Source organism: Rhinolophus sinicus, linkage group LG03 (genome assembly GCF_036562045.2).
Source record: "Rhinolophus sinicus isolate RSC01 linkage group LG03, ASM3656204v1, whole genome shotgun sequence".
NCBI classification, from domain to species: Eukaryota; Metazoa; Chordata; class Mammalia; order Chiroptera; family Rhinolophidae; genus Rhinolophus; species Rhinolophus sinicus.
Window position 1 is genome coordinate 10,782,518 of NC_133753.1, and position 18,467 is coordinate 10,800,984.

Here is an 18,467-nt window from a genome sequence, read left to right on the forward strand (position 1 = left end):
GCAACTCCACCTGGTTTTTAAAACAAGAGTAGTTTTGGCACTGTTATTTATTGGATGCCACTTGTATTTTCTTTTGATTTAAACTAATTTAGAGAACTTATTTTTAATTAAAGTGTTATGAGTAATGAAATACTAGTACTTAGAAAAAAATCTAACTCTGTGGATGATTTTCTAGCAACATCAACGGTGCCGTTTTGGCATTGCTGGCCTCAGTCTCCTTTTAAATGAAAGTGTTCAAAAGTAGACTGACTTATTCCCATTTTAAATAAATTGAGTCTATGTTACTTGAAATAAGTGTTCTTTCAGTGTGTTTTCTTTCTTTGTTCATAGGTCATTAATTGTTTGATAGTATAGGGAGTAGAAGAAGTTAGAAATAAGGCCTTACACCTCAGTTGCATAAATTTCATCTAAAATTATACTAAGCCAAGAAGAGATAATTTCTAAAACTTAATTTCCCATAACAAAATTTTAATGAACACTTCCAAGAAGCAAGAGTAGACGTCCTGGCGTGTAGAAGATGGGCAAAAAGAATGACTTATGTGACAATAAAGAACATTTGTGACAGTAGAAAATTGTGATAAAAATCAGGTGCTATTTGTCTCCTGAATTTGTTCTCTGATCGATCAGCATACATTTCATTGTAAAGCTCAATGAAATAATATTTTGTTTAAAATGCCTGTTTCTTAGTTTACATGGTATTGATAATATATTCAGTATATGCTATTTCTTTTGTAGCAGAATTACCTGATTCTAGGAGAAAGGAAATTGAAGCCATTCATGCAATCTTAAGATCAGAAGTAAGTAAAACTAAAGACTACTATTGAACTTAGAATTTTCCATTTCAAAACCATGAAAGTTATTCACACTTTATTTTGGTCCTCTCTTTTTAATACACTGCTTACCACTTTTTATCTCTTTTAAAACTTCTTTTTTTTAAGCATTATCTTCTACCTTTAGATAAAGAATATGTTCACATGTTACTACACTTTGATATTTAATATTCCCATCTCTGCTTCTATATGTTGGAAGTAGGAAAACTGCCAAATATAGAAATAATAGTGGCAACAGTTTATCATTATCGAGGATTTACTGTATTCTAACAATGTGTTAAATTGCAGTAATACATTTATTTAAGTATAATGTGAAGAATGCAATTCTGTTTAATCTAGAGCATTTTAATCTAACATTTAAAAAGTGTGATATTTGTATACAAAGAAGTTAAGCTTATAGGAATAGCAAATTAATTTTATCATGTTTTTCACTATTAGAGCCTCGTGCTGACTGGCTCTGGACATTGTACTTAATAGGGATGAGGAAAACTTGGAAAGGGTTTAGAGGAAAGCCGTAAAAGAAAATGAAAGGATTTATTAGGATCCAGTGTAAAATACTAGACATTCAACCAGTTAGTCTTTGGATAAGAGCAGTGAGGGAACACGTAATAGTATTTCAGCAAAAGATATCCTTAGAGGACTGTGGTAAGCGTGTATTCTTCTCTGGTAAGCCCATAAACAGAGAAAATTGAATTTAAATATAAGAAAATGTTTACTGACACCAAGCATTTTAGAATTCTGGTCTAGATTACCAAGGCGAGATTGTGGAATTTGAAAGTAAAGGACCTTTCAAGAGGAACTACAGTAGTATTTTGCCTCAATAGAAGATGGCACCATGGTGGCACTTAAGAGACCTTAGCTTAATTACCTAATAAGTAGCTGCTTTAGTGACAAATGAACGTAATAGTTTCTTGGTTTGTAAGCCTGAGATAGGAAATTGTTCCAGTGGTCCCTAAAGAAATCCTTGAGAAAGTACTCATTAGTACTGGCCCGCTGAGAAAAATTAAATGGCAAAGATGTGTGTAGTGGCATTAATGTAGGAAAATTCTCCAGTGTACATTTGGAGGGGAAAAAGTAAATAGGGTTAACCTGCTTAATGAATGTCTGTTCTGTATTGAGCTTGAGAAGGGAGAGAGAAATCTCGTCCCTCTGTTGATCTCAGCTCTAATGTCTCATAGTGTTATCATTGGACTATACGGCAGGTATGAGTCCAGTGTTTAGAAACACGTATTTGTAGTAGAAACATCCCCAAATGAAAGCCAGCTTTCTCATTTGGTGTTCATTCAACGTGGTGTGAGCTACTCAAGTACTAGAGAAAAACAGACTATTGGACTTCCCAAGGGCCTTTTTGGTAAGGTGATTTTGACTGTACATGATTCTTTCCTTATGTCAGCACATAAGCATTCCATACCCTAACCCCTATGTGACTGCAATAAGAGAATGGGTGACGAAATGACTGAAGCCATCAGAAAACTTATACTATATAAAATTCTATTGAAAGTTTTAGTATAGACAGAGGGCAGTGTGTTTTCCTGAAGAAATTAGATTTGCTTACAGATGTTAATATTTGAAGTTGACTGAATTAGTTAGGTTTCTTCAGTTGCAAGTAACAGCGACCAACTTACTAGCTAATTCAACCCTCTATGCCAAGAAAAATATCACATTTACCATCTGGAGCTAATGGACTCTTAATTTTTTTATATATAAAATAATTTTACAGATATTTACAGAAGTAAGAATAAAGTGGTGTGAAAAACTTTATTAGAAATTTTAATAAGAACTTATATAACAAATCCAAATTTTTATTCCATACTCTATGGAATACTTTGAAAACATATACTCAAAATAAGCAGTGTTCTTTGAATGCGGTTAACTGCTTATTTATTAACTCTTATGATGAACTGAGATGTAGCTTACCTTGTAAATACTGGTTCCAGATTCACTTACATCTCTAATGGATTTTAGCTTGTTACTTCCAGTTTGAGCTTATCATTACATCTGGTTCTTTTTCTTGACTTGTGTCATTAAAACTAATACTTTCGAAAACTTTGATGGCTCATGATTTTGTGGAAGAGACAATGGCTGTTGTCTTTGCTCCATAATTACAAAGCATTTTTATTCTTGGATTTATAAATACCAATTAAAATGATCAGTCCACTGAATTTTTTCATTTTTATGTCACTGTTTCTTCCCAGTCACCTTTGTATACACATCTACCTTCAGCATTTGTCCATGCATGCACTATATTAAGTAAATATTGGTATGCAAATGTCATATATAATGAAAGACTACTATCACATATCCATTTTGCAAAGTGGGATGGTTCAGATCCTTGTCAAAAAATATTGCGAGATAAAATATTTTCTTATTGAACTTGATGAGAATACCGTATTTCCTTTTTGTTCTTAGAAATATATTATGATATTTATATACAAAGAAGTTAAGTACTCATCAGTTTCTGAGTTTGAGGAAATTCATGTTGTTATTTGAAGACTTGTCTGAGATTTTGCTTCTGCATTCAGTTTCACCATTACTGTTAGACTAGAGTGCTGTTTTCTTTCTCTTTGTAGTTATTTTCTTAGTTGTCTAATGACTGTGAACCATTCTCCTCTGTTTTATTCTCTTTGAAAAAGGAGAATTCTGAGTTTTCAACAGTGTTCAATGAAAGCAAAAAAAAGAAAACCTACTAAGATGGTATCTCCAGATTGCTTTTTCCTTTTTAAAAGAGTTGATGCCGTATTTGAGCAATGCAGTCAGAAAAGTGCTAATTTTACTATTACATCATTCTTCTAGGTGATTCTGTCAGTCTTCTGTTTCATTATTATTTACATCTTTTTTAGCATAGTTGGGAATAATTGATGAATAATGATAAAATTCTTAGGATGATAAAATAGCAAAATGTTTCAAAATACAAAAACACTAGATCATTACGATCCAATGATTATTCTTAGACTTATAAAAGGGTCCAGTGTACCCGTATGGCATTGCAAGATAGAATGAGTTTTATTGTTAAAAAAAATAAGTAAATGTCAAAGAATGATAGTTAAGAATAATTTACTATTCATGTATATAAAATTTAAGTAATTTTTTCGTATATGCCAGCATCTTAAAAGACTGTGATACGTAGATTCATTGAATTATGCTTAGAATATTTTGTGTCCTTCTAACTGTAGTTTTTAAAACCAAGTGGTTTTCAAATTGAATTTTTCAGAGGTGCCTCCGGAACCTGGGGCTCAGGTAGACAAGTAATGAGAGGTTTTAGCCTCCTACCTGTACTTCAGCCAGAAGTCATTTTAAAAAGATTTCTTTAAAAAAGTTCTTTTTGAGGAGAAAACAAAAGTTCAAACATGTAATGTGGTTCATTCATTTGCCAGACATTTACTGCCTACTATGTGCTAGGCACTGGGTATTCAAAGATGGGGGAAACATTGATCAGTGGCTTTTTCTTAGCAGAAAATCAAACTGAGCCACGCTTTTTTTTTTTTACACTTTGGTTCAGAATTATGTACAATCTCTATAAACATGCTTATCTCACTTGTAACTTTAATTGAAAGTATTTTAAAGCCAGAATTCTGTCAGACCTGTATTTTACCTTTTTTTATATGAAGCAATATGTTTTTCATAATGCCAGGCATATAACTGTTACTAACATGTTTTGCTTTTTAGTATTTTTGTTGAAAATACTTTTTTCTTTGTTTCTAGAATGAGAGACTTAAAAAACTTTGTACTGATCTAGAAGAGAAGCATGAAGCTTCAGAGCTTCAAATAAAGCAGCTATCTACAAGTTACCGAAATCAGCTGCAACAGAAAGAGGTAAAGGTTATTACTGTTACTTCATACTTATTTCATTGTAAGGTATTTAGGAAGTGTTTAAGAGTTACAGTATAAATCAAGGTATATTTAGATCCATAAAAATATTGAAAGGATATTGAAGTTAATAATTCCCAATTCAGTTTGATGTCACTAACAAGAACCCTGTAACCTTTTTTATTACGTTTATAAACTAACATTTTTGAAGTTCAGTTTCTGCTTTCTAAAACAAGAAAAGTCCTTGTGTAAAATATCTTTAGGCATCTGTTGCTTATACTTTCTGATTTTATGAAACTTAATTGCCCATCTATTTACCTAAAATTGTTTTAAATCGTGATCATTATTAATGACATTTCTTTTTTTAAAAATGATTTTAACTACAAGTGTAATACATGCTGTATTAGCGTTTACTTGATTTTCCATTGAAAAACAGAATGGAATATTAAGTATTTTATACTGTTCTACAAATTTTTCCCCTTTGCTGTGATAGAAATAGTTATTTTGGAATTGGCTTATCTTTTCTATGCAGTGCTGGTAATAGATATTATGTAATTTAACTAATGTTTCATGAATCCTTAAAATACAGACTATGTTTCCATGTTTCATTCTGATGTTGAATTCTTTTTAGTATTCAGTACATCACTGGAATTCAGTAAATACTTCTATCTAATTTCTTGTTTTATTATCCAGATCATTTGTTTGTTCTTCATTTTATTGATTTAATCATTTCTACCCAAAGTTCATATTTGGGTTTTTAAATTTAGATGCACTGATTTCTAGTTCCTTTCATGACATGCTAAGATGAAAAATTAGAGTAAACCATGTTGATGATAAATGTAAAAATTTAAAGAAGAGCTTAAATTTCCAATCTATTGGGAATTGATTTCATAACATAGAACAAAAATGAACACTACAAAAATAAAATGAATATAAAAAACCAAAATTACAAGTTCAAATTAAAGTTAAAAGCCCACTTTTTTTTCTTTAAGACTCAACAGACATAAAATTACTCTGTGAAATTGCTTTAGAAGTTGTAAGCCTTACTCTTTCAGTTTCTGACTGGTAGCAGACACTCACGGCATCATTCCAAGGACCACACTCTGAGCAGCATTGACTTAGACATTACAGTATAGCTGTAGATCCCATCCAGGGGTTTACAGCTGAATCATAAGTGACACTTTAAAAATATATACATGCTTCCATCCTGCTGGGGATTCTGATTTAATGTACTGGGAAGGGACCCCGGTATTGGTATTTTTTGAAAACTTGGTCGGTGACTCTGATGCTTCCATCCTAGTTGAAAACACTGCTGTAGAAAACTTCGGCATTCTGTTTTCTGCTTAACTATTAGAGAGCAAATTAAGCATTCAAGTTTAGAAATACCTCTCTGTTATTAGCACTTGCACTTTTAAACTCTTCAGCTTGATATAAATGTCTGTTGTATAATGAGAACTTTCATTGTATTATAGTTACATTTGAAAAAAGTTGTGGATTTCATTACTTCTTACTAGAATCAAAGATAATATAGGAATATACTTTAGCAGAATCTTTAAACCTGCTATTTCTGACTCTTTGCTGCCCTCATTGATGTTCATACTCCTATTCCCTAAAGATGCAGTTTGATGGGAAAATGAATGTAATTTGTGCACTGTTATAAACCCTCCACTAGAGACGGGGCTCTGATATGAAAAATCTGTTTGTTACAATGTTTGACAGACTGGTAGTTGTGTTTGGTTTTCGTTTGTCCGATTGCTCGACATCACATGTGTAGAAATACCGTCACTTGTTGACTGTCACTTCAGTGTCAGATTTTCCTCAGTTGTAACAGGGTGTCTTCTGGACTAGCTTGAGTATTTTACAGAAAGCTTATTTCAGTTCTCTCTAGCTTCCTCACCTTTATGTTTTGAGTAATCTCCCTCAGAATGGATATGGCATCCTGGTTAAGTCTTATGTTCACAATTTCTTTTGGACAATGGCTTGGTATTGCTAGCCTTCCGTCAAAACTCTGCTCAGGGTTTCAGAATTTTTATACTGTTCTCTCCCTGAGTGGAGTCAAATTTTCACTGGCCCCTCTTAGCCAGGGCTAAAGCCAAGGTCTCTTTCAGTGTGTGATTTTTTTCTAAGATTCATGGGCTAATAACCACAGGCTCACCATGCTATCTCGTCTGAGAAGATTGAATTAATAAACCCAAGCATTCTTCCAGCTGTGTTGCACAGAACTGTACAAAGTTCACTCCTGATTCATGGGGCATTTTAAGCCTAAATCCAGCCGCAATCAGTTACATAAGACTCTTCCAACGGATGGTCTGAGGAAACTTACCAGTGATAGACTGATCCAGCTTTCACTTTCTCATCATTTGAGGTTCAATAATCACAAGCAGACCCCTAAGAAATTGCCTGTCTGGTACATAGAAGACAGTAAACCTATTTTTGACTGAGAAATGCATGACTTTAGTTGTCATAGGTGCAGTCTTCCTACTATTCAAAACATTATCTGTGCTTTAACTATGGTAATTATGTTTGCTTTTTAAATAAAAATGTTACGATTGGGGTGTTATGGCAGACTTGGATTCAGTTGATAGCGTACTGTCATTGGATCTTAAACAAATGATCATGACTTTTAACGTTAGGAATCTATAATATGGTTATTTTAAAGCATCTTTTCTAAGACATGGATTGTAAATACATAGGTGGAAATCAGCCATCTGAAAGCGAGGCAGCTCGCGCTGCAGGATCAGCTACAGTCGGCCGCTCGGCCGCTCAGTCCCGGAGCTGGCGCTGTGCCGGCCACCACGGCGTCTTCTTCATTCAGTTACGGGGTCAGTCATCACGCTTCGGCTTTCCATGAGGATGACATGGACTTTGGGGACATGATTTCTTCACAACAAGAAATAAACAGATTGTCGAATGAAGTGTCAAGACTTGAGTCTGAAGTTGGCCATTGGAGGCATATTGCTCAGGTAGGTACAATTTTGATGACTTTTTGAAAACTGAGTGAGTGAAAATACTGGTGCTATGTGTAGAGCTTTTGGTATCAGAAAGAACCTTGGACTAGGAAATCAAAATCTGTATTCTAATTCTGCCAATAACTCTCTGAGTGATTTTAGTCGGGTCACCAGCCTCAGTTTCCCCTTTCTGTACAATATATGGAAGAAATGTTCAAAAAAAATTTAAAGCAGCAGAACCATGTTTTAAAATAAAATAAAACGTTATAAGCCCAGGGATAAAAAGGAGAGAAAAATGGAATTAAATTACTGTAGTTGAACCAGCACCTTTTCCCCTGGAGTTCCTGAGGCTTCACTGGTAGAAACCAGGACTCCAAGACCTCAGGTTTGAAACTGCTTGCTTGGATGTTGTCTGAGGTTCCTGTTTGCATTGGTTATATGTAAAACGGAAATCTGATCGTTGGTATTATAAATTTGGTAAACTGTTTTGTGTTGTTTCTTGTGCCTTAGAAATTAAATCCTTGATATTTGAGGCTGTAAACTTTCTTCCAAGGAATGCTTTTTTGTCTTACAGATCAGATTTTATATACACTACTAAGGTTGTTTATAGACATGAGAGCCAAGATAAACTGGAACATTGTTCATGTGGACTTAATTTCAAGTGTAGAGAAAACTGAAATGTATAAGTAAAGAGATTATTTTATATTTTTTTTGTGAGTGTAATCTAATTGTGTAAAGGAGAAATCATCTCAGTTAAAGAGATCTCCTTGCTTCCCAAGTTGCTAGACATTCCTAATGCCCAAAATAAATCCAGAGAGAATGATCTGTTTGCTCATCCTATGTCTAAAAAGTAGTAGTTCTTAAACTTTATGCATGTAACAATGACCTGGGGAACTTGACACTGTTGTAGATTCCTGTCCTCCCTTCACAGATTAGGATTTGGTGCCTATGTTAGGGCATTGGAAACTGCATTCAGGCACATAATAAATATCCCCATGTGTTTCTGATAATATGAGGAATACATTTTGCTTAGTGTAATGTTGCATAATGGAGAGATGGATTTTTGGTATGTTTACTTCAGCATATCTTGAATCCCTGGTACTATATGACAGACTTGTACTGGGATATAAAGGTGAAAAAGGCATAACTAGGACCTTTCAGGGAACTTTTCTAGCAAGGCATAATAAAAGTTAATAATTTGTATTATGCTTTACAAGATGTCGCCACATATGTTATCCCAATATATATCATGTTATCCTTAATAACTATGTGAGGTATTTATCACTTCTGTTTTGCAGGTGAGAAAAGTAAAAGTTTTTAAGTAATACAGCCATTGTCACAGTGGTTAAGTTGTCATTCAAACACACGTCTTTCGACTCCAAGTCCTATGTTCTTTTCATTACTGTGTTCCTTTCATCCAGAGAGCAGCCTTTGGTTCCTTGACACACTATATAGTAAATGTTAATAAAAGTGAACGAACAACATACAGCTTTGAATGAGAAGAATCCGAAGTTCTTTTATTTACTTGTGAAACTAAAGGTTATTCTATATTGGGGTAGAGATCTTTTTCGTAAAATCATTTAAAAAGATTTTTATTGTTATTAGAATTAATGTTGGGTAACTTTTCATTTTAGAAATTATCTTGTAGGAAGCTGCTTGATTATCATCAAATTTACATTTTGTTAAGTAAGTAAAATATTCTGTGGTATTTTCCTTATTTTGTAAAAATGTTGTCTCCCCAATTAGTTAACATACTTTTTGAATGGTATCTTTTATTTACTGTGTATTACCTACTCCCTATTAGCGTAGGTCCTTGAAAGGTGCTTGGCATGCTTTAGTCAGAATTTGTCTGGGAAAGGCCCCTTTTTTGAGAAATATTTTTTCATAAAGTTAGTCTGACTTTCTCTTTTATAAGAAAATCAATATAATTTTCTAATTCTTTTTTTCTGATCTAGATTTCTAAAGCACAAGGATCGGATGGCTCTGATCAAAGTGAAATCTGCAAACTGCAAAACATCATTAAGGTAAGGCAGATTGTTGGAACAATGGCTATTATACATTTAAAATTTGCTTATGAAAATTAAAAGGCCAAATCAATAAGAGACTCAGTTATAAAAGTAAGTATATAGATTATGATACCGTGTTTCCTGAAAATAAGACCTAGCCGGACAGTCAGTTCTAATGTGTCTTTTGGAGCAAAAATTAATATAAGACCCGGTCTTATTTTACTATAAGACTGGGCATAATATAATATAATATAATATAATATAATATAATATAATACAATATTAATTTTTGCTCCGAAAGATGTATTAGAGCTGATGATCCAGCTAGGTCTTATTTTTGGGGAAACATGGTATTCATTTCTTTTTACTGTTTTGTATCTTCTTTATTCTTTATGACAAGTATGGTATATAAAATATCTTAACAAAATCATTTGTTTTTGAACGTTTATTATGTAGTTTATGTTTTGTAAGTATTTTCCATTGTATTTCATAAAATGGTCTTTATTAAAAGAGAATTCCAAGGTTTCTAAAGTTTCAAGGTTTAGGGTTAAAGGATATTGACAAAAATAAAATGCTAATGTTACTCATTTTAAGTAATTTTCTCTTGATAGTATTTTGCTAGTTTATGCCAATTATTTCCTTCAAGAAAAGTCTTAATTACATATACTTATCATGGCAATGAATTGTTTTTAGTGTGTAAATTATTGACAGGTCTAGATTTTTTGGTTTTGGGTTTTGTTTTGATTAGTACTAGTGTGGGTGGGTTTCTGAGTCAGACCTGTGTTTGACTCAGCTATTTACAAGCTGTGCTACTTTGGACAAGTTACTTAACCTTTACAGACTTCCAGTTTTATCATCAGTAAAGTAGACATCATCATAATTCCTCCTTTGTAGGATTGTTTTAAAGTTTAAATGTAAAGCTTTTTCCCAGGGGCTGGCACATATGTGCATACATAGGATTTGAGAATAACTTCACTTGTCTTCTTAGGAAATAGAGCTAATTTATAGAGTAGGATTCTTCGTTACAAGCAGCAAAAACCACTTCTGGCTGGATAAAGCAAAAGCAATTATGGAAGGATCAGGGTAGTTTGTTCACAGGATTGAAGGAAGAGAGTTGAGCATTTTGGCCTCAGGAAGGGCAGGATGGGAACAGCATCAGGAACCTAGGTAGCAGGAAGCAGTGGACAGACTCTTCAGGGTGCAACTGTAATAATGCTCTGCTCCAACCAGTTTCTCTCTTTGAGGAACGCAGCTCAAGATCTGTCTTCCTAGGAGAGAGACTGGGGTCTCAACTTGGGTAGCAAGGCACTTTGATTGACAGTTTGGGAGTCTCATCAAGACTGGTGGGAGGAAAGGCTGAGCAAGAGGATGGGGAGTAGGACAGCAGGTATAGGTTGGCCAGACGGTTGACACTGATATTGGTGGAATATGTCATTTGCAGGAGAAGTTTCATGGTCACAGATACGAAGGAAACAGATATTTTTGCTCACTTTTTGTTTTTTCTTTATTAAAAGCAGCAGTATTTCCTCATTAAAAGCAGAAAAACTGTTTTTAAGGACCAAGAAAGGTAAGGGTGGAGTCTCAGAATGACCTAAAATTTGGGCCTGTGTTTAAATTCTTTTCAGCCTTAGCATGTTCAGAGAATTATTTTTAATAACACAGGCTTTTGGACAACAAGGTAAATTCTTTGATTAAAAATGTGGTTAACTTTGTTTTTGTTTTTTAAGGAACTTAAACAGAACCGAAGTCAGGAACTTGATGATCATCAGCATGAAATGTCGGTATTGCAGAACGCACATCAACAGAAATTGACAGAAATAACTCGTCGGCATCGGGAAGAATTACGTGACTATGAAGAACGAATTGAAGAACTGGAAAATCTGTTACAACAAGGTTATTTTCATTAATTTTACATATTGGGTGACATAATTAAGTGACAAACGTAGCACTGTAAGGTCAGGACACTGATGTAAACTTGGATAAAATTCTACAGAATGAGTAAATGACTAGTTCTGCTTGTCTGCCATTCATTTGCAATGGCACCACTATTGTCAAAATTCTGCAGAAATGGAAGGGTCCTCTTATCTTTGTGGTAAATAGTATTATACAGAAACTTTTTTGCATTGTTTGGTATATTTTCACTTTCTTTCAAACTCAATTATATAGGCTTTTTAGTATTTGATTCAAGCAATATCATTTCTCAACTATGTATTTAAAAATACTTTGTTTATTGTAGTAATTTAACTTCTTTTTAGACTTAATTTTTTTTAAGAACATTTTTAGGTTTACAACAAAACTGATGAGATGTCACAGAAATTCTCTTATACTCCCTGCCCTCCCCTCCACATGCATATCCTCGCCTGTCCTCAGAATCACTCATCACAATGGTGCCTTTTTACCAGGGATGAAACGACATTGACACATCATACTCACCCAAAGTCCTTAGTTGATCTTAGGGTTCACTCTTGGTATTGTACATTCAATGGATTTGGACAAATGTATAATGAATGACATGTGTCCATTACTATAATGTCATAGAGAGTTTTTCACTGTCCTAAAAATCCTCCATGCTCTGCCTGTTCATCCCCCTCTGCACCCCCTGCAACCAGTGATCTTTTTATTGTCAGCATAGTTTTGCCTTTTCCAAAGTTGTTATTGTAGTTGGAATCATACACTGTATAGACTTTTCATGTTGGGTTCTTTCGCTTAATAATATGCATTTATGTTTTTCATGGCTTGATAGCTCATTGCTTTTTAGCACTGAGTAATATTCCATTATCTGGATGTACTAAAATTTATTAATCCATTCACCTACTGAAGTACATCTTGATTGCTTCCAAATTTTGTCAACTATGCATAAAGCTACTATAAACGTCCTTGTTTGGGTTTTTGTGTGGATATAAGTTTTTAGCTCCTTTGGTAAATACCAAGGAGTATGATTGCTGGATCATATGATAAGAGTATGTTTAGTTTTGTAAGAAATCACTGCACTGTGTTCCAAAGTGGCTGTACCATCTTGCATTCCCACCAGCAATGAATGAGCGTTCCTGTTGCTCCACTTCCTCACCAGCATTTGGTGTTGTCAGTGTCCTGGACTGGACCATTCTATTAGGTTGGTGCAAAAGTAATTGTGGTTTTTGCAATTATTTTTAACCTTTTAAACCACAATTACTTTTGCACTAACCTAGTAGGAGGAGGATAGTATTACCTCATTGTTTTTAGCTTTTCTTTTTAAGCCTTCCAAGCTCTGAAGTCTCTTCGTTGTATATAATGCGCTGTTTAACTCTTGGTACTTGACATTTGCTGTGCTTGATTTTATGTTTATGTTCCAGGTGGCTCAGGAATTGCAGTACCTGATCACTCTGCAATCCAGGAGATGCAAAACCCTGCTCAAGTACTACAAACTGAAAAAGTAGAGTCTACAAAAAAAATTAAAGAACTGGAGGATAAAATAAAAGACATAAATAAAAAATTATCTTCTGCAGAAAATGACAGAGATGTTTTGAAAAAGGAACGGGAACAACTAACTGTGGAAAACAGACAAATAATTAAAGAATGTGAAAGCCTGAAACTGGAATGTAGTAAATTGCAGTCTTATGCTATGAAGCAGAGTGATACTGTGACAGAAAAGGAAAGAATTTGTCCACAGAATACATCAGTAGAAGAAGAAGTATTCAGACTGCAACAAGCATTATCTGGTATAAAATGTTTGGAACTTATTTCTCATTGGTGTTTCATTACATACTCATTGTTTTTAGAGACAACTAGTACTTTGTGGAAATGGAGTATACATGGAAATGACTGTGGAGTTGGAATAGAATTGTTTGTTTTAGATACAGTGCCGACATAGATCGCAAATAGGAATTTCTTCCTAAAATGGGTTAAATATTGGCTCGGTGTCTCTCAACTTCCCTTCCTCATACTTTAACATGTTGCATACGGCGGGGTTTAAATCCCTCATACCCCTTTGTTCCGGCAGATTTTTAAAAGAAACTACTTTAAAATGCACTCTTCTCTTTAAAGCGTAAATGCTTCTATGTCATTTATTATTTTTCTATAAATAATAGATTCTACAAATAAATTATTCTATAAATAATTATTCTACAAATAATTCAATAAAATATGCAAAGTAAAAAGTCAACAGTAAAAACGAGAATTCTCGTTATCCGTCCTTAACGCATGGCTCAGAAAAAAACGAAGATTCTTGTGATCCGTACGCAACGTGTTAAGTATTTACATGGAACTCGTTAATTTAGGAAGCCATGTAGATTTGTGAGAAATGTCTGCGCAGACATTTTTTGGGAGGAGATGTGGGTCTATTTCTGTTAATTTATACAGAACCAAATACTTAACAATAATTCATTAGGGCCCAGACCTTCCAGTTAGGTAGGGAGTGCTGCCTACCTTCTTAAAAATTCTGTATGACCTTTCCAAATGATCTCCTGTACCTACACACACCTGAGAATGATAAGAGCCATAGGTCTTCCACCATTTTCCATGCTCTAGAGGATATTTATTTACCATCCAGTGTTCTGTGTTACAAAAAAATAAGTGTTGAATGAAATAGGCCAAACAGCAGTGTACATTCATGCCAGGAAACCACAGTGGATGCATCTCTTTAGCTGAAAAGATGCATTTTATTTTGCACTTTGTCCTCTTCTCACAATATAAACTCTCACTTTATTAACTCATTCATTCCTTCTCTGGAGGTTTCTAGCCCTTGTGTGCTTGTGAGCGCTGCCCTTCCCCCACCAGCTGTATTTCTCACCTAGTTGTTTATCGTGAGCCCCCGACCTAGCCCCCGACCTGGATGGCCAACTCTCTATAAATTCACAAGTTAGGTTCAAAGTAAAGTCACCATGTCTTCCTCTCTTCCCCTACTTTGGTAATTAGTACCATTTACCAGGCTCCCAAAACAGAAAATTGGTAGTCATTACCTAGCAAGTCCTATAGGTTCTATTTCCTTAGCTTCTCTCAGGTTCAGTGATGTTTCAGCATGTATCCCAGAGGCGCTCGCTCTAGTATTTCTCCTAAGTGCCTCAGCCCCAGGAGCTGCCATGACAGCCAGTCGAAGGCTATGCAGAGATGTTTTGGACTTTTTTCTCATTTGACTTCAATCAAATTATCTCTGGTCTTTTCAAAATAAATGTGTCCATTTATTCAATGTAGTGGGTGATTCATATGAGTTTATTTGCTTTAAAAACAAATCTGCTTAGGCCTGCCCCTTTTTTCCATTTCCACTACCACTGAATAACTTCAGCCAATCTTAGTTTCTGTTTGCCTGGTTGACTTTCAGTCTTTGAATGGAGCAGGATAGCATAGTGGTTGAGAACACGATGGGGTTGGAATCCAGGTCCATCGTTAACTAGCTGACCTTGGGCAAGTTATTTAACCTCTGTGCTTGGGTTTTTTTCATTTGTATGGTTGGGATGATAATACCCTTCTTCATAGTTGTAGTAGTAGTGATGAGTAGTAATGAGTAGTTGTAGTAGAAGATAATATTATCTTCGTCATAGTTTTAGTTACTAGCTGCAAAGTTCTCTTTAGAACAATGTCTAGCCCACAGTAAGCATTATAAGTGTTGGTGTTATCAGTCTCTGGTCTCCGTGATCCCATCGTCAAACAATGTTTTTCTTCCTGCAGTCAGAATGATTTTTCAGAAGTGCAAAGCAGGCTCCTCTCCTGATTTTAGTGCTTTGTGGCTCGCTGTGAACTTCAGGATAAAGTCTAAACTTCTTAGTCAGACAGTGTCTTTCACGATCTGGTTCTCGTCTACCTCTTATGTTTCAATTCTAAGCTTAGCCATTTTGATGTAAAGCTGCTTAAGCCAGCAATGTTGTCTCTTTGTATTTGCTGCTTTCTCGATGTGGAGTGTCTCTTTTTCTTTCCCCTCTTTTTCATGTATTAAGATTCAGCACAGGTGTTGCATCCACTGGTAGGTACCGAACACTGCTGCTTCCGTCGCCCCACTCACCTTTCCCCCCTCCCCCGCCTCTCTGGATTAGGTGTTTGCCATTTTCGGTCTAGTAAAACAAGGACTGTTTGCATCTTGTTGTCTAGCAACTGTCCTCATAGTAAAAGTTCAGTTATTTCCTGAATGAACATGGAATGAATTACTTCAGCTGAACTCATGGTATTCTCTTTGTGTTCTTCTAGAACCCCTTCTATTTGTGGATCTATCCAGATTGAATGGTCTTTTTATTAGTACTCATGTTTAAGTCACTTTAAATAATTGATAGATTATTGTATTGTTGTATAATTACACATTTATGTTTTTTAGTTTTTTCCCCCAATCTTAGTCCTTATACTATTTCCTGTTACACAAACTAATCAACTTATTTTGAAACAGTTGTTAATGTTTTATGAAGGCAATAACTTATGACTCACTCAGAATGCAATTACAATTATTTCTTACACTGTTCCATATAATTGGATTTTAAACATAGTTTCTAATTGGCATTTATATTATGATTTCTTTGGTATAGTCAAAATAGAAATACAAAATAATACAAATACATTTCACCTAAAAACTTTGAAGGCTTGCTAATTGCTTATAAATATATTTTAATTGGGTTTCACTTTTGAGTTTAATTTTAGGAGGTAATTACTAAGTTCTTATAAAGAATTTTAATGTCAGATCCATTGTTTCTACAGATGCTGAAAATGAAATAATGAGACTGAGTAATTTAAACCAGGTAAACTCATTTTAAGAGAGAAAGCTTTTGGCATTGGTTTACCAAGAAAACGTATTTTGATTATTATAGCTACTTATTTTGTGTCTTTTTTACAAATTCTTGTGAACTTATCCGAGGAACTTTTCATCTTAGTAATTTTATTCTTGCTTATTATTAACAGACGCTGTTTGCATCATAAATTGACAATTTTAAAAGTTGCATAATTGAAAAATGCAAGTATATCTCTTTAAAGATTAATTTGACAAATATTACGTATGTAGAGATAGTAGAAGCAGATCCTCCATCAAAGTGAGGAATATGTTTTGATTTCTCTTTATGATAGACAGGGAGTTGTTTGTTTTTCTGATGATTACAGGTTATTTTGCAAATGTATGCATATATTTTTTTCAAATACAATAAACCCTCTTTATGAATGTCTGTAAAGTGAGTGACTGTCTTTACATGGCCATTGTTGCATGCTTATAATTTTTATATATCACTAAAGAAATGCTGAGTAGAAATGCACAACTGTATAGAATGCCTGTTTTCTTGTAAACTTGAAATTTCCTGCTGTCTGAAAACACTGTTTTTAACATGTTTGTAGGATAACAGTCTCGCCGAAGACAATCTGAAACTTAAGATGCGTGTCCAAGGTTTAGAAAAAGAGAATTCATTATTGAGACAAGAAAAGGTGGGTGCAATAAAAATGGAGGCCAAGTTAAAATGGTGTGTATGTTATATAGAGATCACAGCTAAGGGCCAGTTCATATCAAAGTGAGTGTTTAGTTCTTGAGAGTCCTGAGGATAAAGCTGATCTCACTGATGCTTGTCAGGCCAGGTTGAAGTACTTGGGCAAGGTTCAGAGTATGAGAGGCTGGCCAGAGATAAGCCAGTAGACATACAGATATGAGCAGAAACGATAGGTAAAGGTTCTGTTTGGTTTCAGGTGAAGTCCTGACGGCAGCTGCATGCACAGGTGGGTCAGGAATCTGGCGGGAGTACTGTACTCTAGTACTGTACATACTGCTTGTATGCCCCAGAATGTGTCTAGTCTGGTGGACAGGAATTCCTTCGTGGTAAAGAGGGGTAAGGAGGGACATTCTCAATAGTAGAAATAGGGTCTCTAGTGTATATCGGTAGAAGGGATGGAAAAAGCTTCTGTCATACCATGTTGGCTATGGAGAGAGGTATTTTTATGTTTGTACCACTTAGGATAGTAATTCCTTGGCTAAGGCAGGTGTAAATATAGGACGGTTGTAAGCTGGTATTATTACAGGCGAGTGTCTCAACTTAAAATCTTAATTTTTAAAAAAGTAACATATTTACTGATGTACATATTCAGTAATACATATTAAAAAACTTCAGGCAATACAAATGGAGTATCCTTCATCTCGCTGTTGGTTGGCCTCTTCCCCATAAGCATTCTTTCTTAGCAATTTCTTGTGTATCCTTCTAGGCTATACCCATGCATGTATGATATTACACACACACACACACACACAGCCAAAAAAATGTGTACGCATTTTAAGAAAGGAAAAAAACTATTAAAATTATGCTAATGGTAACCACTTTGAGCACCTTTTATAATTATAGAAGTTAAACGAGACTTGTATTCGTCTTTTGTTACCGGTATATATTGAATATTACAATTTTAATACCGTTTTTTCCTTAAAATATGTACACATTTCTTTGGTACCCTTTGTATATATATAGATATACATTATATCTATATCTATATATCTATATCTATATATATTATTTGGCTTTAAAAAATACAAATGTTAGCATATCATGCATACTGTCCATATATACCTTAACATTATATTTTTGACATCTTTTCACGTTACATACTGGCAGTGTTTCTCAAAGGGGTGCTATTGGTATTCAGATGGGAAAATTCTTAGTTGTGTACACTGTCCTGTGCATTGTAGGATTCTTGTCCCCACTCTTTTTACCCACTAAATGCCAATAGTGTCTCCCAGTCGTTTTTCTATTACTGTATTATATGTATATTTCTTTGTTCTTTTCTGCTCCGTTGCATTCTGCTCTTTTCAGTTAATTCTTTCTGTAACTGGCCTAGGAGCATTTTGTAGTTTGCAGATCTCTACACATATCTGATAAAGCCTGTAACTTTCTCATGATATTTGTGGGTTCTGTAGCTATTCGTGATAGCTGGTTCTCTTTTTGATGTTAAATAATCAA

General features: G+C 34.5%; 1 protein-coding gene across 2 annotated transcripts in view; it reads left to right on the top strand.

Annotated features, from left to right (window-relative positions):
• Nucleotides 1–18,467, top strand: part of TRIP11 (thyroid hormone receptor interactor 11) — a 39,368-nt gene that overhangs the window by 4,164 nt on the left and 16,737 nt on the right. Inside the window, exons 2-9 of one of the 2 annotated variants that reach the window (XM_074327029.1) lie at nt 736–797; nt 4,533–4,643; nt 7,331–7,600; nt 9,541–9,609; nt 11,319–11,484; nt 12,924–13,289; nt 16,246–16,286; nt 16,870–17,039. In XM_074327029.1, coding sequence (XP_074183130.1) covers nt 736–797; nt 4,533–4,643; nt 7,331–7,600; nt 9,541–9,609; nt 11,319–11,484; nt 12,924–13,289; nt 16,246–16,286; nt 16,870–17,039 — 1,255 coding nt within the window. The remainder of the gene's footprint in view (nt 1–735; nt 798–4,532; nt 4,644–7,330; nt 7,601–9,540; nt 9,610–11,318; nt 11,485–12,923; nt 13,290–16,245; nt 16,287–16,869; nt 17,040–18,467) is intronic. The other variant, XM_074327030.1, reaches the window with a different exon arrangement.